Source organism: Gossypium raimondii, chromosome 13 (assembly GCF_025698545.1).
Source record: "Gossypium raimondii isolate GPD5lz chromosome 13, ASM2569854v1, whole genome shotgun sequence".
NCBI classification, from domain to species: Eukaryota; Viridiplantae; Streptophyta; class Magnoliopsida; order Malvales; family Malvaceae; genus Gossypium; species Gossypium raimondii.
In genome coordinates this window covers 48,613,400-48,635,704 of record NC_068577.1, presented here as the reverse complement: position 1 = coordinate 48,635,704, position 22,305 = coordinate 48,613,400, and the positions used below count along the sequence as shown (strand labels likewise).

At 32.3% G+C, this 22,305-nt stretch overlaps 1 protein-coding gene and 1 long non-coding RNA gene across 2 annotated transcripts; one reads left to right on the top strand and one right to left on the bottom strand.

Annotated features, from left to right (window-relative positions):
* Positions 1–1,934: 1,934 nt before the first annotated feature.
* LOC105781244 (uncharacterized) lies at positions 1,935–2,976 on the bottom strand. Its single transcript, XR_001129577.2, has 2 exons — positions 2,516–2,976; positions 1,935–2,340 (listed from the first exon to the last, which is right to left on the bottom strand). It is a non-coding gene; the product is annotated as an uncharacterized LOC105781244 (long non-coding RNA).
* Positions 2,977–4,779: 1,803 nt separating this feature from the next.
* LOC105783926 (uncharacterized) lies at positions 4,780–13,959 on the top strand. The gene is made up of 2 exons (XM_052627201.1): positions 4,780–4,958; positions 9,720–13,959. Exon 2 carries the CDS (start codon positions 10,330–10,332, stop codon positions 11,245–11,247), a length of 918 nt encoding a protein of 305 aa, XP_052483161.1. The 5' UTR covers positions 4,780–4,958; positions 9,720–10,329; the 3' UTR covers positions 11,248–13,959.
* The last annotated feature ends 8,346 nt before the right edge of the window (positions 13,960–22,305 follow it).

Sequence of the window (22,305 nt, the reverse complement as noted above, 5' to 3'; positions counted from 1 at the left end):
ACCGGTCCCTGATGCAAACTTCTACCTCTTACGTATTTTCTGAACAAACTCGTTGTAATGATTGAGGCTGCCAACATGTCTATTTCAAAGATTAGCTAACTTACAATTCAAATGGTTGATATTTGACTATTTTAAAACTATAAATAAAAAGGCTTGTGATATACAATATTTAAATATTTTTAGAACTAGTTTCAACTCATGTGTATATATTTTTTTAAACAATCAGTCCAACAATGTAAATATTTAAAATAGCAATCAACATCGACTATATTTAATAAAATGAAATAAATTATAAATTTATGGCCCACTTCGTTTTAATATAATTGTATCTTTATTTCCAAATGCAAAATGTTATAAAATTATTATATATTCAAATAAGTCATTGACTAAAATTTTATAATAATTATTTGGTGTTTATGATATATAAGTTTCATTCATAAATTATTAACTAATCAAAATAATTAATTATAAATAACAATGTGCAGAAATTACTTAATTGTAAAATATATAATTTCATAATAAATAAGATAAAATACACAATTTTTGTAAAAGAAATATTAAATTAATTATAATGAGTTCTTATATCGAAACATACATAATTTTCCGGTTTGATGGAGCTTCATTCCAATTGAACTTTCCTAGTCATCTTAATGTATTCCTCAACTTCTTTGATTACTGCAATCGGATTAGGGTTGATTCCTTTAAAGATTATTTTATTTTTGTGTACCCAAATTTTCTATAGGATAATATGGCCAATCCTATAATCTCATCTTTCATGGTATTTTCATCCGCTAGCTAGTGCCAATTTCATCTTCTGGATGATCCAATCTCTTACTGAATTTGAATTTGTGCTTATGTCTCTAAATCAAACTACTCTAGCATGTTCACATTCCCGAAACAGATTATTTATGTCCTCTTCCTTATCGTAGCAGAGAGCACACCCAAAATCAATAGAATTAATTCTCTTTTTATCTCAGATTTGCATGGAAGGACTTTGTTATGGATTTTCCAAAGAAAGATGATCACGAGTTTAAGTTACCATAGAAAGCTCCAAATATTTTTCGAAACATTAATCACTGCACATGTCAACTTAGAGATTGCAAACTATTTAGAACTTGGTGGTAAGTATAACTCACTAAGAAATTTTTATGGATGTCAAATCCATAAAAAATAATATCCGTACACCTAAACAGTAAATAAATTGTAATATATGAAGTAGAGTGGATTCTACATAGATTGGGATAATAAAAGGAGAATTTAAATCTAATAAACGTAAATTTAATTAAAATAAAAATAATAGTAAAAATAAACAAAAATGAAATTGAATTGAATAAACAGATATGATGAAATTCTAGCTTTAGGGTTTATTTGTTACTCTAGTTTCGAACTAATCCTTGATAGCAAATATTCTCCTTCAACCGATAAGTTAATTATAGTGATCGAGGTCGCCTCAAACCACCAACTCTTTCATGTGTAAATTAATTGCGAGAATGCCCAACAACTAATTCTTATCAAACGAACAACCATGAAACATGCATCTACGATTTAGTTCTCCGGTAGCCTTGCAAAGCTAGAAGGGTCCAACTTGGACCAATGGTCTAAACCGTGCAGGTCGTTTAAGTCCTATTGCTATTTCCCTTGATGGATCCAAGCAATCACTTAATTGGACACACCAATGTGTCCTTCGGTAGACCGAATATGACAGATGATCGTATTGGTTCTTCCAATTATACGCTTATTAACACTGAATCAAGGAGCACCTTTTGCTTTGGCGTCAAAATAACTTTGTGAGACAATGATGTCTAACTTCTAAATTAGAGAAATAATAACTATCGGCATGAAGATTTTTAGATATGAGTTCAAACCTCACAACTTTCTACCAAATTTACTATCTACCTAAATCCAGATTAAACTAATTCATAAAAACAATAAAAGAAAACAAAAAAGAAGAATTTATTAAACAAAATAAAAAGAAACAGAATGGTGAACCTCTACAAAGCTTGTAGGTTCTAGTAATGGTACGTCAGCTCGTTGATAGATCTCATTAATGGATCGTGTGCCTCTTACTAGAGTGTCATCGAAGTCTGCTTTAGTTAGCTTATCGCCAAACTACGATCCCAGCTCACCATCATCATCATGATTTTGCCAACCCAATTCGCATATTCTTTGTTTAGCTTCAATAGCGTCCCAGTTCCATGTTCTACCTTCATCGAACACAGCATCCTTGCTCACCAAAATTTTCTTGGACAAAGGATCATAAATTTTATAGCCCTTCCTATTGTTGCTATACCCAAGGAAGATACATGGCTGCGACCTCCTCTCTAACTTGCTCCATTTCACCTGTGGCATATGAGCAAAACAAACATAGCCAAAAAATTTTAAGTAAGAAACAGAGGGTTTATTTCCAAACTATGCTTTGAATGGAGTCTTTTCTTCTATAGCCTTGGTTGGTAGTCTGTTCAGCAAATAGACTAATATGTTCACTGCTTCAGCCCAAAGTTCTTTGGTAACTTACTCTCGAATAGCAAACACCTCGGATCTCATAAGTTGCCTCTCACTTCCAATCCAGTCCAATCGTTGACCACAACAAACATGGTCGTTACTCATGGATCTCTCTTGAGACCTTTGCATATGTAGGGGTTGATATGAAGGATTTTATCGGTTTTGAGCTGGGTTTAATATGGAGGATTTTATCAGTTTAGAGTTGGGTTTCCGCTATCGTGGTTGCCTCCCTACTTTAGATTCGGGTGGTCTTTCCAATTGGGATTGTAAGTGTTTAAATAGGGATTTCCACCCCTATTGCCCAAATAATTCACTTCTTCCGATTGGGTTTCAGAGTACGACGTGTAGCTTCGAGTGACATCATTCATAGACTGCTTAACAGTGGTCTCTAGACAATGTAGTTTTTCTAAAATTTGTTGATACTTGTCATCCTTTTCGACCACTTTAGTCGTTGATGGCTTTCGATTATATGAGAAGCGCTCGTTGGGCCAAATATACAAGTTCATAGCCATGTCCTCAATCAATTGGCAGGCTCGCTTATATGTATTGTCCATGAAGGCCCCACCAGACGCGCCATCTAATTCGACTCTCAAACTACGATCCAATCCATTGTAGAAAATTTGTAATTGCAGCCACTCTTGCATGCCATGATGTAGGCACTTCCTTAGCAACAATTTGAATTGTTCCCACACTTCGTACGAGTTTTTGCCTTCAAATTGTTTGAAGTTGGCAATGTCACACCTCAATTGGATGGTTCAACTAATGGGGAAAAACTTATGTAAAGATTTTCACGCTAATTCATCCTACGTCGTGATAGAACCATGCTCTTGTGAATCTAACCATTCATACACATTATCACATATCAAAAAGGGGAATAATTGAAGATGAATTGCTTTATTGGTAACCTCGTTGTACTTAAACATGTCGCAGAGTTGCAAAAATCGCTTTAAATGTTTATTCGAGTCTTCCATCATATTGTCCCAAAATTGTAAATTATTTTATACCATTTGGATAGTGGCCATCTTAGTCTCGAAATTATTGGCATTGATCGTCGGCCTTTCGATACTGCCTCCGACAGCATCTAAGGTCGGTAGTGCAAGGTTCACTCTTGTCAAGCCATCAATGGCTCTTTTTAGAATTATGATGGTGGTTTTGGTGGTTCATCAAACAAAGGATTTTCCTGAGGTAAGTCAGTTACCACAGGTGGATTGTTTTGCATTTCTTGACAAGCTCATCTCAAAATTCTCTTCGGTTCAAGATTAGGCTGATTGGAATGGTTCCACATCGAGTTATACATTGAAATCAAAGAGAAATTGAACTAAACATAGTAACCGAAAAAAATAAAATTTGTATCTATAATTCTAAATATTCCTATTTATCCTATTAAAATGTAGAAAATAAAATTACAGTTTAATGTCAAAATCTCCCTGGCAATGGTGCCAATAACTTGATCGTCGCCAGACACGTGAACATCTAGACTAGAAATACTGCAACAAATAAATATATGACTAAATAGTGGTGTCCACAATTATACAGGTCAAATTGTAATATAGAAGAATTTTACAATGAAATACTCTGAAAAGTACTTCAAGGATCATACGCACGGGTAGTTGAATTAATCTTAAATTAATCTTCTACACTAGCAAGGCTAAATAGTACTAATCTAAAATTATATTAAAAAACTAAATTAAAATTAATTAACCAAATTAACATAAATTATCTAAAATGAAAACAACCAATTAACAATCGAAATTAATTCTAATTAAACATACATGAGATTAACTCACTTAAGTGTTCCTAATTAACCTTAGAACTCGAGTTTTTATTGAGTTAGCTATTAATTAACTAGTTATTACCTCTCGATCTCTAACTAATTAACTAATCGACCAATACACGTTTACCTCTCGGCCTCACTTTCTTGACTGGGATAAATTATGATCTACTCAGTAAACTGATCTTTTGATCTTATTTATCCTAAATTATTTCTTAGGGTTGTCACTAAGGGTGTGCAAAATTCGGTTAAAACCGAAAAAATTCGGTTAACCGACCGAATTTGGTTAATCGATCGGTTAACCGAATATTTTCGGTCGGGGTAGGTTAAGAGTTTTTTAAATTTTCGGTTAACGGTTAAATCATTTCGAAACCGATCGGTTAACCTAAAAAATTCGGTTTAACCGAATTTTGCAAGGTAATAGGCCTTAAATTAAGCCCAGCCGGCCAGCCCAATATATTTTTTCTCCTTTAGGCTCCAAGCCCAAGAACTAAGCCTTTTCTCAATAGCACTCACTCAACAGACAGCAAGCAACCAAGCACAAAGTCACAACTCACAAATCTGCCATCGGGTTCTCAACTTCTCATTTTTCAATCTGAATCTCAGATTTTCATTCGGGAAAATCCACCATTTTTGCTATCCATTTCTCTTCCAGCACACTAATTGACTAATACCCAAAGGCCAGGTTTGGTTTCTTCTAATTTCCCTTTGTTTTTTTTTAATTTTAGGGTTTTGTTTTCATTTCTCGCACTGATTGAACTTTGAAGTGGCTTTGGAAAATTAACACCCACAAAGAGCTAAGTTAAAGTACGTGAGCCTTAGGTTAGCTGGTACTGGTTGCTATGTCGCCTTCAACTTGGCCCAACTATGTCTAATACCTGACCTGCTTGCTATTTTGTTCATTTTGTAAAGGGTCAGAGTTCTGCTCTGTTTTTGTTCATTCAACACCACGCATCAAACTCTGAAGTCTGATGTATTTAATTAAATGGCTTAATTAAATAAATTAGGAAATGGAAATCTCATGATTGTGATAGGATCTGCACAAAGATACATTAAAAAAAACCAAGCATAAACAGATTGTCAAACTGGTTTCTGTAACAAAGTACAATGTGGGCATTTTATAATTGCTGCAGACACCATTGCATATGCACATTCATTGCTTTCTTCTTGTTTTAAGTGTTTGGATTTTATATTTTAATGTTTTGGGTTAAATTATACTAAAATACTATCGACTTTCGTAAACCGTATTACTTAATTAATGTAATCTTTGTTGAGATTACTGAAAAATCTTGCACCATATTAAAAACTGTATTTTAAGTTTCGAGTCATCCATGCTTTAGTCATTGGAAGTTTCCTAACAGTCAAAATCAAATTTAATTTCAATGTAAGGTTTGCTAATATCGAAGGGTTCGTTTTATTTTCAATGAAAAATATTTCATCGCAATATTAGAAATTATTATCATTTTATGATTCCATCGTAAGCAAACACCAATGGAAGTGCCACCAGGCTGGCTCTATCGAATTGTCGGTGATTGCTCAAGGTTGCTAATCAAGATAGTTGGTGAAATATACCATTAAGCTTAAATAGAGTAAATTGGTTTTATATTTGATGTATTTCTTGATATTGTTCATACATAGATATGAATTTGAGTCGAATTGTTAGGTAATGAAAAGAAAAAATAAAGAGAGAAAGATGAGCTACGGGAGCATTAAAATTGATATTGATATTTTTCGATGTTTAAATCGATTATAATTTTAAGGTTATGAAAAGAGTAAATACAATAATTAAAATATATATACACACACACACACACCCCCACTCGTTTGGGAGAACAATTCATGTTTCATGTTTCATGTTTTTAATTATATAGTGATTTAAATCGGTTAAATCGGTTAAATCGGTTAAGTCAGTTAATCGGTTAAATAGGTTAAATCGGTTAATCGGTTAAATAGGTTAAATCGGTTAATTTTTAACCAAAAAAATCATATGATTTTTGGTTAATTCGGTTAACCGACCGATTTAACCGAAAAAAATTCGGTTCGGTTAATATTTTTTAAAAAAATTCCGGTTCGATTAACGGTTAAAAAATTTTGGAGGTCGGTTAATTCGATTTTAACTAATTCGGGTCGGTTAACCGAATGCACACCCCTAGTTTTCACTTCCTAGGGTTTAATCGCACATAATTTAAACCAACTAACTCGAAACTAAACATTAATTTATTCGTTAATAGTCACACATCCGTTCATTAATCTCCCTAAGGAAACTAGTCACTAATGGACCTAGATGCAATATTCCCTAAACTCATATTTAACATACAAAATAGTAAATTAAATATAAGAATGGAATAAGAAAATAAATCTGTCTCGATGTCGATTTGTGCACAAAAGTGGGATTTCCTTTAACAATTGCGAAGATAATTTCGATTGCGATTGGAAACCAAAAAGAAATAACTAAAAACTATTAAATTGAAAGCTTGGATTAAAATAGAATCCAAGTTAAACAAGAACAAAAACTATTTAAAGGACTAAATTGAAAGAAAATAAAAACCTAAAGCTAACTAAGTGTCTCACTTAGCCAAGCCTCCTAAAATGAGGCTAAACATGCCTATTTATAGAGTTTATGTTCTGACCTAATTAGGATTGATTAACAGCCCAAAAATTTGATTACATTTCATTATATGGACTTAAATGCCCATAATTAAAATTCCTAATCGTCGCCCAGTGTAAACGACTCGATAGTCGGGGTGTCAGAAAACGTATTTCTAGGATTTTGTTTTCGTAAACCGGACTCGTAAATATTTAATTAAATATTTATGAAGTTAGTTGGGTAGCTAATTAATTATTGATTTAGTAAATTTCATGAAATTAGGAGTTATTAAGGTACAGGGACTAAATCGCGTAAGGATTAAAAGTTGAATTATTGATTGAAATAAATTAAAAGGGCTAAAGTAGCAATTATGCTACTTAATTAATGTGGGTAAATAGGTGGCCAACTATGGGCTTAGAAAAATGCATGAATATATATATATATATATGTAATACCCAATTTTAGCCCGGGCTCACATATGGAAACATAATTTTCGAGGATATACAATCTTAGATATGATATGCAATCTTAGATATGATATATGCAATCTTAGATATGATATATGTAATCTTAGATATGATATATACAATCTTAGAAGATATGATTTTGTAATCTTAAAGATTTAATTTGTAGATAACCATTAATCTTAGCCGTTGATGTAATTGATTTGTACCGTTGGTTTGGGGAGGCTCAGCTATATATAGAGGCCTCTCCATTCATCAAAAAGGGGGAGAATCAATAAAAAAAAGGAGAACGATTGGTAGTTTTTTTTTAAAGGTGGCTTACTGTTTTCTTTTTTTTCTTTTTCGATTATTTTTTACTTATCTACGATTTTAAAAAAGGGAGAAGGGAAAATTGCCCTTCCAGCCCCTCTACATTATTTGTGTGTTTAAATGTGGTCCTTTTGGCTTTATTTATTTGCGGATTTGCCCCAAATTTTTTATTTGCAATTCAATTTAGTTCTTTTTATATCTTTCTTAAAATTAGTTAATTTTTAGGATGTAATTATTTTTTTATGTAATTCTTTTTAATTATATATGTATATTTATTATTTTCTTATGAACATCTTTATTTTCTTTCAACTATTTTTTCATATATATATATATTCATATTTTTTTCTTAATGTAGATATTAATAAATTATCTTTAATATGTTTTACATGTATACATATTTTTTTGAATATTCTATTATATTTTCATACATATACGTACATATTTTTTATATTTTCAAAATGCTTAAATACATATTTATATTTTTTCACACATATATTTTAAACTTTATATATGTATATTTATACATTTTCTTTATTTTCATAAATGCATTGTATACTTATATAAATTTTATAATTCAAATTTTATATGTAAATCGTGTATTTTATTTCTTATAATTCCAATGTATATGTTATGCACTTTCCTTTCTTCATTTATTTTTTATTTTTTATTTGTTTGTTGATTTATATTTTCATATCTTTTATTTTTTATTTATTTGTTTATATTATTTTTATGTCATTATTGTATTTGTTATCATTGTTATTACGACATTTACACATATAAAATAACGTTACATCATCTTTTACTCGAATTTAAAAATAGAAAATTTTCAAAATTGAGATAATGTTCGTATTTAGGATTTTCAAGGAAATTGAGCCCTAACGTATTGGGTTCCGATTTTCTTTGTTAAATCTAACAATCGAGCATTTCTCTTTATCAAAAAATAAGAACTCATTATTAGGAATTCGACACGTTGTGTCCTAACGTATTGGATGTGACGCATTGATTTCTCGAAATGAAGATTTTTTCTAAAAAATAATAATAAAGGAAATATTCTGAGTTTAGGATTTTAGAGGAATTGTGCCCTAACGTATTGGGCCGCGATTTCTTAAATCTTGAATAAATGGATATTCTTTTAAATTTTTATTGTACGAGTATTTTGGCCTAATTCATTTTTAAGGAAATTAGAATGCCGTGCCCTAACGCATTGGGTATGGCATTTTCTTTCTCTGAAATGATAAGGGTCTTAATACGTAATGTTTTTCAGTTTTTGCTAAGGATTATATTTTTCAAATTTTCGACATTAAGACATTAATTAATTAACTAGGTACCAATTTTCGGCGTTACGAGGGTGCTAATTCTTCCTCGTACGTAACCGACTCACGGATCCGTTTTTCTAAAACTCGTAGACCAAAGCCGTTTTTTTAGGTGATCCAATCACACCTCAATAAAAGATTGGTGGCGACTCCCAATTTTCATTTTTTAAAAGTCAACAACCTAAAACTTTTATTTTTCAAAAAAATGGTTTCGACAGCTTGGCGACTCCGCTGGGGACACATACGAGAGTTGATCCACAAAGTTGATTAATTTCTGTCTTATTGTTGAGAAAATAATTTTTTTTTTAAAAAATCATGAGATCATTGTGCATTCATTCATTTTCTTGCTTAATTGATCTTTGCATTATTCATTACATGAGTTGAATGATTGTACCCTTTTAAGTGGAAGTGAAAAGCTATTTCCTTCGTGAGGTCTTCACCTCCGTGCAGGATAGCGGATTGCTTTCGGGATACATCCGTACCTATGTCTTCGTGAGATTTTCATCTCCGTGTAGCCATAGGAAAATGTATTCCCCTGAACTAAACTTGGTCCGTATGAGCCTATAATGGGTGAGGATCGAGGAATCTGCTAGTTCAGGTACCCTTACCTTAGAGCCAAACTACATATAGTGAACCCTAGTTACCCACCTTAGGAGTAATTACACCAAACCCTAGTGGTTTCCCGAGTAGGTACTTTATTCATTTGCTTTTACTTTGTACTAACTTGTTTTTTATGTTGTTTTTATTATGATTGCATTGCATTTGCATCCTAGAAAAGAAGTGTTGATTCACATTCAGTTGCTAAATAGAGAGTTTGTCATAAGGAAATGGGTTTCTTGATAAAGGGGATGACAATATGGTTGTCCGAATATGGTCCAAGAACATGTGATAAGAGAAAGATGATAATTTAATGGAGGACTACACGACTAAGGCTCCGTTGCCCAAGGATTCAGATGACAAAGATTATTTGAGAGCTGCTGAACCTTCTTAAAGAGAAGCCAATGAGCATCACGAGGATGAGTGAGCAACAAGTTACGGCTCGGATCGAGCAAAAAGGAGATAGAAGAGACATTTTTTGAAGAGTTTGTGAGATTTATCTTAACGCTCGAATGAAGAAGAGGATTGAATATCTTCGCCTATGAGGGCAAGCCGTATAAATATCCACTTTATGTAAAGAGATTTGCTTTCTAGTAAAGTTTTTTAAATGGAATTGAATCAGAATCAACATCTCTTTATGCATTCATTTCGTGCATTCGCATTACATGATATCATAGCATTAAAATTCATCAAAAGATTCTAATTAATTTAAATCACTCCTCAGTTAATCTAGAAACCAATCAACCTACCAAACGCCGCTACGGTACTCGTTTGGAAACTAAGGACATGGATCAAAGGCTAGAACAGTTCCAGAAGGAAATGCAAGATCAGCTTCAACAACAAATGAATAAGCAGCTTGAGAAAATTCAACAAAAAATGATGGATAAAATAATGGAATATCAGGGGAGTATGATGGATAAGTTGACTCAGCTGTTGACGGGAGGAGTGGATAAAGGAAAGGGCTTTGTGCTCAATATTGAAGAAGGAGACAGTAAGGGACTTGTTTATCCCTCAGGCTCTACCCCTCAGCATGTTGAGGTATATCCACGCAGATCTTCTATCACCATTAAGTCTCAGCAATTACAGGCCAATGCTTCAATACCAACGAAATTTCAAGTTGGATCGGGCTCTAACTTGGGAGATAACCTTATTAATCCTACTGTCCCTGACTTTGATGAAATGGCTGGAAGAGAGAAAATGAAGGATGAATCGTCAAAACAGCTAGAAGCAAAGTACAAATGGTTGGAAGAAAAATCTAGAGCGATGGAAAATACTGAAAGCTATTATGGGGTTGATGCTAAAGAATTGAACTTGGTTCCTGATTTAGTGCTCCCTTACAAGTTCAAAATGCCTGAGTTTGAGAAGTACAATGGAACTAGTAGCCCCAAAGCTCATATAACTATGTTTTGTAGACGGATGTCTGGGTATGTTAATAATGACCAGCTGCTGATACATTGTTTCCAGGATAGCCTCGTAGGGGCAGCATCTAAATGGTACAATCAATTGAGCCGTACCATGATTGGTTCATGGAGGGATTTAGCGCAGGCATTCATAAAACAATACAGTCATGTGACAAATATGGTTCCTGATAGAATCACCTTGCAGAATTTAGAAAAAAATCAAATGAAAGCTTTAGGCAGTACGCACAAAGGTGGAGGGAGGTCGCCGTCCAAGTTCAGCCACCGCTCCTGGAAAAGGAAATGACAATGCTATTCATAAATACATTGAAAGCTCCATTCATCACACATATGTTAGGGAGTGCCACAAAAAGCTTTTCTGACATAATCATGAATGGTGAAATGATTGAAAGCGTCATAAGGAGCGGAAAGATTGATGCTGGAGGAAATAACAGAAGGCAAACCTCAAAAGAAAAAGAAAATGAGGTGAACAGCGTGAACACGTACAGTAAATCGATTGCTAATCAGCAGGGTTCATATGTGAAGCAAGGTGCTGAAAAACTCCAGTTCACGCCAATTCCAATGTCATACAAGGAGCTATATCAAAGCTTATTCGATGCGCATGTTGTTTCTCCTTTACATGTGAAGCCTCCACAGCCTCCGTATCCCAAATGGTACGACGCAAGTGCACAATGCGATTATCATGCGGGAATTACGGGACACTCTATAGAGAATTGCATTACCTTCAAAAAGCTGTTGAAAAATTCATCAACATGGGTATTGTCAAGATGGATGGCTCATCTAGTACCCAGTCATGATTGAATGCAATATATGAAGGGGTGTCGAGAAGTGTTCACGATGAAACAACTGAAGAAGGGACCTTATCAGATTTTTGCCCTTATAGACTTGCGAGTGTTCTAAATAATTAGACTGCAGAAGAAACCCCTGTAGTATTTAGAGATTACTCAGAGTAATGTTCAAAACACACTTGTTGCATTCAGCCTAGAGGCAATAAGAATTCCTTTATGAAATAGGCTCATGTCTGAACGTAATAAAATAAATCTTTGCATTCATTTTTTAATCCAATATTCTTTCATTCTTTTCAAATAATTATACTTTCATTCTTTCGAATCTTCTCCCATATTATTCTTTTATTTCATTCATAATTGTACAAATGATTATTCATACATTCTTTTGTATATTCTTTGGTACCTACTATGGGTCCCCAGATATCAATGACATGAGCGATGCTGTTCCGAACTCAGAAGTTCCTTTTGAGTGGGATCTGTGTTTAGAGGAATCTCATGACTTTAAAGATGACATAGATTGTAGCCTATTTTCAGACTTGTTGAGGATGGTAGAACAGGAATAAAATCTTACCTCATGAGGAGACAATGGAGATTGTGACCTTAAGGGAACGTGCATAATCGAAAAAATGAAGCAAAACCTTATTGAGTTACTTCAAAGAGTTCAAAGATGTCTTTGTATGGTCATATCAGGATATGCTTGGGTAAGCACTGACATTGTAATCTGAACAATAATACGATATCAAAAATTTATAGTATGTTCAAGATTAACATCATGAACGATGCATTTAGGATTCTTTGCCGGGACAATGCCTTCTTCTTTGGCTCATCATGGTTTAGCCCATCGAAGTTAGTTAAATTTCGCCCCAAAAGGCTCTATGAAAGAAATTTGATTCTGATCGAAAGGGATAACGAGGACTTGCCTAATCCTATGAGTTCAGATTCAAAAAAAAAGTCAAAATCAAAATATAAAAAAAAAGAGAAAAAAAAGAAGAAAAAGTGATAAAAAGAAAAAGAAAAGGAAAATGGAGAGTCCAAAGTGAAAACCCGCAAAAGGCACCTTGAGACCAAAGGGGATTTGAGTTGAAAACCCAGAAAGGGCGACTCAAATATTGATCGGAATGGGGCACGAGGTGATTAGAGCAACTCAAATTTTAACCTGATTGGGGCATGTGGTGATCTTGCTATACCTGAATTATTAGGAAAGAGTAGGCAACACCTTGAGGCATCGACAGAGTACTGTAGATCTCTCAAACACATGTCAAACTCAGAAGGGTCTTCAGAAAGTTTGTACAGAGAAGTTCAAGCTGCGATATCTGGGGCACCTCATCTCCATACTATTTATTTTGAATTTTTTGTTCTTGGAATACTTCATTCTTTTCCAAGATACGCATTCCCAATCTATTTCTTTATCCTTCTTTACTATTTTTGATAATTTATTCCTTTCGAGCTATGCTCAGAACTAACTTTATTCTTATCCATTGTTATGACATTTTTCGCAAGCATGTTGCATTGGAATAATGATTAATGGACTAACAAAACTTCCACAAGGGAAGTTTTGCATATTGCTCTATAAGTTTCTAAATAATACAGAAGCTTGAAACATGACTATTATTTAGAACGCACTAGGTTTAAAGGTTGGAAATCTAAAAAGGAAGAGTCTAAACTAGGACTTTCTCTTTGGATTTTGTTGTCAAAAACATTGGTTGAACCAAATGATAAGATGTCAGTTTGGTGACAAAGCTAAAATAAACAAGTGAGCAATGATCACCAGACAATTGAAAGAGGCTACCTCGGGGAAGAGAGCTTTCATTTGCGCATGAGCCTTTGGTACGACACCCTGGGAATGGTGTAAGAGACCAGAAAGATTTAGATCCTGTATCCTTGAATTGTGATAGGAGTGGATTGAGGAAAAGCCATACAGTTCTACCCTCGGGCTGCAGAGGGAGAATGATGGTACAAATTTTATGTCCTAATGGATTAAGCTTTGAAGTTCAAAATAGGGGGCAATTTGATTAAGCGTTTAGCCAAGCAAAAAACGTTAGCGACAAAAGCTTAATAAATTTTGAGAAATGATAACTTGAGTGATAATTCTCGAAAAATGACATTCTGCATTCATTCAAATGTCATTCATGCATGTCTAGTTAGGAGCATTGAAATCATTTTGATCATAACATCCTAATCACTAGGCATAATTAAGTTCATAGAATGGATTTTTACAGGTCATGTTCCCTAGAGAACAGATCGGTGGCCGATAATCCTATCTCCTTGAAGTTGCAGTGGAGCGGATTAAAACCTTAAATCTTATCTCTCTGAAGTTGCAGAGAGCAGATCGTATCTAGTCTTATCTCCCTGAAGTTGCAGTAGAGCAGACTAAGTAAGCAAGTCTTATCCTCCTGAAGTTGCAGTGAGGCAGACTGAAGACGGCAAATTCTATCTCCCTGAAGTTGCAGTGGAGCAGATTAGAGTCGATAATCATATCTCCCTAAAGTTGCAGTGGAGCGGATTAAAACCTTGGATCTTATCTCTCTGAATTTGTAGAGAGCAGATCGCATCTAGTCTTATCTCCCTGAAGTTGCAGTGGAGCAGACTAAGTAAGCAAGTCTTATCCTCCTGAAGTTGCAGTGAGGCAGACTGAAGATGGCAAATCTTATCTCCCTAAAGTTGCAGTGGAGCAGATTAAAGTCGATAATCCTATCTTCTTAAAGTTGCAGTTGAGCGGATTAAAACCTTGGATCGTATCTCTCTGAAGTTGCAGAGATCAGATCGCATCTAGTCTTATCTCCCTGAAGTTGCAGTGGAGCAGACTCAGCAAGCAAGTCTTATCCTCCTGAAGTTGTAGTGAGGTAGACTGAAGATGGCAAATCTTATCTCCCTGAAGTTGCAGTGGAGCAGATTAGAGCCGATAATCCTATCTCCCTGAAGTTGCAGTGGAGCAGACTCAGCAAGCAAGTCTTATCCTCCTGAAGTTGTAGTGAGGTAGACTGAAGATGGAAAATCTTATCTCCCTGAAGTTGCAGTGGAGCAGATTAGAGCCGATAATCCTATCTCCCTGAAGTTGTAGTGGAGCGGATCAAAACCTTGGATCTTATCTCTCTGAAGTTGCAGAGAGCAGATCGTGTCTAGTCTTATCTCCCTGAAGTTGCAGTGGAGCAGACTAAGTAAACAAGTCTTATCCTCCTAAAGTTGAAGTGAGGCAGACTAAATAAACAAATCCTATCTCCCTAAGTTGTAGTGGAGTGGGTTAGAGTGATGGATTTTATCTCTCTGAAATTACAGTTAAGCAGATTAAAAGTTACGAGTCACCAATCCTATCTCTCCGATATTGTGGTGGAGTGGATCGAGACGCCAATTCCTATACCTCTGAAGGTGCAGCAGGATGGATGTGGCTGCTTGAAGAAGAAGAGCACCAAGATCTAGCGTGACCGGGCAAAAATTGGCCATTACTAAAGTCTTTGCTCCGTTCCTGTTACACGACAACGAGCAAAGAGGGGTAGCTGTAATACCCAATTTTAGCCCGGGCTCACATATGGAAACATAATTTTCGAGGATATACAATCTTAGATATGATATGCAATCTTAGATATGATATATGCAATATTAGATATGATATATGTAATCTTAGATATGATATATACAATCTTAGAAGATATGATTTTGTAATCTTAAAGATTTAATTTGTAGATACCCTTTAATCTTAGTCGTTGATGTAATTGATTTGTACCGTTGGATTTGGGGAGGCTCAGCTATAAATAGAGGCCTCTCCATTCATCAAAAAGGGGGAGAATCAATAAAAAAAAGGGAGAACTATTGGCAGTTTTTTTAAAGGTGGCTTATTGTTTTCTTTTTTTCTTTTTCGATTATTTTTTACTTATCTACAATTTTAAAAAAGGGAGAAGGGAAAATTGCCCTTCCAGCCCCTCTATTTGCGTGTTCAAATGTGGTCCTTTTGGCTTTATTTATTTACGAATTTACCCCAAATTTTTATTTGCAATTCAATTTAGTTCTTTTTATATCTTTCTTAAAATTAGTTAATTTTTAGGATGTAATTATTTTTTATGTAATTATTTTAATTATATATGTATGTTTATTATTTTCTTATGAGCATCTTTATTTTCTTTCAACTATTTTTTTCATATTTATATATATATTCATATTTTTTTCTTAATGTAGATATTAATAAATTATTTTTAATATGTTTTACATGTATACATATTTTTTGAATATCCTATTATATTTTCATACATATACGTATATATTTTTTTATATTTTGAAAATGCTTAAATACATATTTATATTTTTTACATATATTTTAAACTTTATATATGTATATTTATACATTTTCTTTATTTTCATAAATGCATTGTATACTTATATAAATTTTATAATTCAAATTTTATATGTAAATCGTGTATTTTATTTCTTATAATTCCAATGTATATGTTATGCACTTTCCTTTCTTCATTTATTTTTTATTTTTTTCTTTGTTTGTTGATTTATATTTTCATATCTTTTATTTTTATTTATTTGTTTATATTATTTTTATGTCATTATTGTATTTGTTATCATTGTTATTACGACATTTGCACATATAAAATAACGTTACATCATCTTTTACTCGAATTTAAAAATAGAAAATTTTCAAAATTGAGATAATGTTCGTATTTAGGATTTTCAAGGAAATTGAGCCCTAACGTATTGGGTTCCGATTTTCTTTGTTAAATCTAACAATCGAGCATTTCTCTTTAATCAAAAAATAAGAACTCATTATTGGGAATTCAACACCTTGTGTCCTAACGTATTGGATGTGACGCATTGATTTCTCGAAATGAAGATTTTTTCTAAAAAATAATAATAAAGGAAATATTCCGAGTTTGGGACTTTAGAGGAATTGTGCCCTAACGTATTGGGCCGCGATTTCTTAAATCTTGAATAAATGGATATTCTTTTAAATTTTTATTGTACGAGTATTTTTGCCTAGTTCATTTTTAAGGAAATTAGAATGTCGTGCCCTAACGCATTGGGTGTGGCATTTTCTTTCTCTGAAATGATAAGGGTCTTAATACGTAACATTTTTCAGTTTTTGCTAAGGATTATATTTTTCAAATTTTCGACATTAAGACATTAATTAATTAACTAGGTACCAATTTTGGGCGTTACGAGGGTGCTAATCCTTCCTCGTATGTAACCGACTCCCGGATCCGTTTTTCTAAAACTCGTAGACCAAAGCCGTTTTTTTAGGTGATCCAATCACACCTCAATAAAAGATTGGTGGCGACTCCCAATTTTCATTTTTTAAAAGTCGACAACCTAAAACTTTTATTTTTCAAAAAAATGGTTTCGACAGTATATATATATATATATATATATATATATTTTTAATATATGTTAACTTTAATGTGTATATATATTATAATAATAATTAGAATGAAAGTTATAATAAAAGAAAAGAAAGTGGAGACATGCAAATTAAACAAATGAAAGAAAGAAAAAGAAAAAGAAGAAGAGAATGCACGGCTAGGGGTTTTGAAATTCAAATCCAAATTGGTTTGTGCAATTTAGTTTTTATCTTGTAAATTTTACGTTTTTGGAATCTCGATATTTAGGGCTACCCGACTCATATTGTAATTTTTAGTATTGTTCAAGATTTTAGATGTTGACATTGTTGAGTAGTTTAAGTATTAAGGATTAAATATATAGATTTTAAGTTAGAAATAGAAAAGGACTAAATTGTGGAATTAATTGTTGATTTTGAATAATAGGGACTAAATTGTGAAAATTTCAAAATTAAGGGTCGAATTGGAAAAGAGGAAGCTAAATGTGGTCTAGAGTAAAATTAGTATAGAAATATAAAGTTAATTGTGAAGGTTAAAATCAGTCTCGGTTTAGGGACTAAATTGAAGAATAAGCAAAATATAGTGTGAAAATTGAAATTTAATGTGAAGTTAAAATGTGTAATATTAATGTGATTTAATTATTTTATTTCGTAGCTAACGTTGTATCGATATCCTCAAGTAAAAAGGGGAAGGATAAAATCAACGTTGAATAGCTCAGAAATCACTGTTTGTGTTTCTATAATCCAAATTAAATAGTAGACTATTTTGCATATATAATTGTTTGCATATGGTAAGGATTTGAGGTGAGTACTTTGGTACTTTGAGATTAAATTAAATTCATACTTAAAATGAAATGGATTGATTTTGTATATTATGAAATATATTGATTATGAATATATGTGTATTGAGAAAAATGTGATTTTTACCAAATTGAATATATGCTTATATGTGATGATATACATTCATGAAATTGAGACATTGGTTGTATTGAAAAGTGAAATGAATCCTTATTAATTGTATCGAGCTGAGTCAGATATAGATGGAATGTCATAGGATAGGAAGAGTTCAAGGATTACTTCGACCTCGAGTCGATGAGGCACTAGGTGCCAATTTGCTTTGGTTTAACCGATGAGATACTGGGTGTCAATTTATATAGCGCTAGGCTTAGTTATTACTTCAGATTTATCCGATGAGGCACTGGGTGTCAAACTGTTGTGTTGGTTGGATTCGTGTATCTGTCCAAGCCCGTGTCGTGTTAATAAGGGAAAGTAAAATAATAATTTATCTAATTGAAATGGAAAAGATGAGAAATGAATATGAGATGAGGAAATATTGAAATGACAAATATGAGAAATGATTATGAGATGAGAAATGAGATATGAAATGATGAATTGAGATGTGAAACTTGAATGAATTCAAGTATTGATCAAATATATGAATCATGCCATTGCATAAAATGATGTATTCAAATGTTAAATAAAATGCCATTAATGTATACCTATATATTTGAATATGTGAAAATCTTAGTAGATGTGAATAAGGAATGAGAAAAAAATTATACCATTGAATTGAAACACATGAACATAGCTTACTTGTTGTATTTTGCATTTTAAATACTTATATCAAGCTTATGTTATTCGGAATATAGAAATACCACTGAGTTTTACTCAACGTGCAGTTTTATTTTCCGTGCATAGGCTAGGTACTGTTCAATTTATCGCCAAATCAACATCAAATAAAAAATCCCAAGCTCAAGTGTGGTGATATTTCATTTTGTAATGGCATGTACCTAGGGAGTCTTTTGTTGATATTGTCTATAAGGTGTGGTTATCTTAATTACTAGTGAAATGATGCTTAAATGTGTATATGGTTGTGGTTAAGGCTATGTTGATATGTTAGCCTAGTTTATATTTGGTATGTGTTAGATTAGAGTTTAGTAGCTTAAATAGCTAAGTGATAGTCCAGTTATGGTAAATGTGAATATGAATGAAAGGCTTGAATGTTTGATGTGTTGTTGATGTATTTGAACATATGAAATATGGTACCAATGGGGGTACATTGGTTAGGCATATTAGGTGATAAATTTGGTGTATTTTGGGCACGTTTAATCGTGTTTTCAATAGGTTAAATGATTGGTAATTGAGTTGCTTAGTGCTCAAGTAAGTAGGAAATGGTAAACTTGAGTTTTAAAGTACTTTTAGGTTTAAAGTACTTTTAGGTGCACACACGGGCAACACACATGGGTGTGTGACTCAAGTTAGAGAGTTACACGGCCTGGCCACACGGGCGTGTGACTCCTAATATCAAATTTTTTGTAATTATTTCCTAAACTTCCAAAATTGTTTCAAATTAGTCCTTGCCTATCTTTAAACTACTTTTAGGGTTCCGTAGACTCGTAATAAGGGTTGTAAGAGTAACTTTTACTCTGAATTAGGGTGAATTAACAAACCTAAATTAAGTGCATTCCACTAACATCACCGAAGATAAATTAAAAAAATAATTGTAGATGGAGTATGGACCAATATTCTGATGCTAAAAATTGGAATAGTCTTGTATGTATCCGAATTCTGACATTGAAGAAGGGATAAATAGTGATAAGAGTATAGACAGTGGAAGACCAAGTTTAACTTTGCATAGCATGAATCATTATTTGATTGTATAATATTCTAGTATGATATAATTTGATTGTTTGTGACCTGCCCATGTATATTATATTGTTAATGGCTAGTATGTATATGTGTAATTATGATTGATTAATTGTTTGACGTGTTAGTAATGCTTGTGAGCCTAATCCGACGACAGTGAGGGGTTAGGGGTGTTACACCACCATAGGACCGATGTCATGACACTGCCTTTCGAATGGGGATATTGTGGCTTCCAAGTCCAGTGTTGTGGCACCACTCCTCGGTGTCGCGACGCAGCAGTCGCCCTTCGTCTTCTAAGCTTGAAAATAGTGTCATACACATTAAATGAAGTCGTTAAATCATCCTTAGGCCTATGATGACCCATTAGACCATGACATTACTCAAAATTGCGAAAAATGCTTATTTTGCATAAATTAAACTTAAGATGATGAAAGCCAAAAACAATACAAAAGCATGTAAAAACATTCGAAAAATAAGCTCGTTAAATGCCAGAAAGACCTTAATTTGCCACAACGAATTATGGCGGATGAAATAGTAAATCAAACAAATCAAAATAAACATGTTTGTAAGCATTAAATGAACTTGTTTACAAACAGTAAACCAAACAAACAAACAAAATAAATAAAAATTTAAATATAAAAATTGAGGGAAAATATTATTCAACTATTTTTCATAAAAATATTATTTTTAGATAAACGAGTTAATAAATAAGTTTATCCATGAACATAAATGAACCGAGCATATCTCTGTTCAAACTCATTCATTTAATAAATGGACATAAATTATTTGTTCATACTCATTTATTTAATTAAATAAACAAGAGTTGTGCAGACGGTTCACAAGTAGCTCGTTAAATTTGTACTCATTTACAACCATATAAATAACTAATATTAAATTTTTATAGTAAGATTTTGTTAGTATCTTTTCATTATTGAATTATTTTATTTTAATGTGAATTTTATCTTTCGATTCTTATAAATGTCATATTTGAGATTTAATAAACAATTGTGTAAAAAGAAAGTCATACTGGCACCAAAGATTCCGTTATTTTTATATTGATTCAAAGCTTATAAAAGATCTTATAGATCATAACACTCCCAACAACAACAAAAAAACAAAGGATTATCATATAGTAATCTTTACTATTTTGTAACATATTGAGGACATCCTTTTGAACATGATTATTATTTTAATAATTAGTTAGTATAGAGGTGTTAGGGATTGATATTAAACTCGTATGCTGGCATGATACCACCAAAAATAATACAAACACCTCATGCATTTGTAATCATAAATTGTTATATTAAATATTCTATCAATATATAAACTCATAAAAGTATAACACAAATAAAGGAATTGTCTATTCGTTGTAATCATACCACCAATAATATGTATCTTATCAAAACTTAGAAGCAAATTGTGTTTGGGCTAGAATGTCTTCACGTTGTATGCTTCTTTTTTCCGTTCAACCTTATGTTTAATCTTTAAATATTTTGAATCCCAAGTTGTGGCATGTTCATCTTTTTATAAATAACAAAAGAAAACAATCTATTCTTAATGAATTGCTATTAAATGTAATGCACTCGATTCTAAATCTAAAAGGAAAAGTTTGTCATGCTAAACTTACGGAATAAATATCAAATTTATAAATGAATTTTAGCGTAATGTCTAATTTTATACATGAATTTTGATCTTGTGCGTTTTATATATGAAAATTTGATTTGACCTAATTCTCACAAATTATTAACACAATTATAATATACCATCATTTTATGTTTCACAAATAATAATTTTTTAAATACTTTCCTGTTTTTAATGATTAGAATTAGAACAAATTTGACAAATTTTGTAAATGTTGAGGGTTAAATTTATCAACTTTTTTAGATTTAGAATCAAATTGATAGAATGTATTTTTATTAGGCCAATAAAAAAGCCCACGTCAGCTTGCCATCGCTCATCTAACTGCAACTAATGTGATAGTGACTAAAAATTTTAAATTAAAAAAATTAAGTGATTAAATCGAAAAAATTAATAGTTGAGTGACCAAAATAAAACCAAAAGCATAATTAAGTGATTATTTTATAGTTTACCTAATTTTATTTAATTTTATTATAAATAAAATAAAAACATTATAAATTATAAGAGTAAAATGAGTAATTTAGTAGTTCGAACTCCACTTGAATAGACGAATAAGAATTTAAAATTTTTTCGAGTTGCAGTACAACTTTAACTCAGTTATAAACAACTCTAATTTATCACACATGTTATTAAATTTTAAAAGAAAATTCATGTATGGTTATAGTAAAAATATGTAAATATTATGAATCAAACTTTAAACATGCTTATATATTTATAGTTTTGTATTTATTTAAATCAGCATTTAAAATGGTCCAATAGAGGCCATTTGAATAATAATGTAACTAATCTAGAAATAAAAAATGTAGGTATCCTCAATCATTACAATTAGCTTAATCAGAAAATAGGTTAGAGGGAAAAGTTTCCAATAGCAGCTACAATTTTCATCTTTTTATATAAACCCCTCAAAAATGGGAATGGATTATCAGCTTGAAACGTCTTG

Excerpts from the sequence above, each read along its gene's own strand:
- LOC105783926 (XM_052627201.1), top strand. The coding sequence starts at position 10,330 with ATGGATCAAAGGCTAGAACAGTTCCAGAAGGAAATGCAAGATCAGCTT.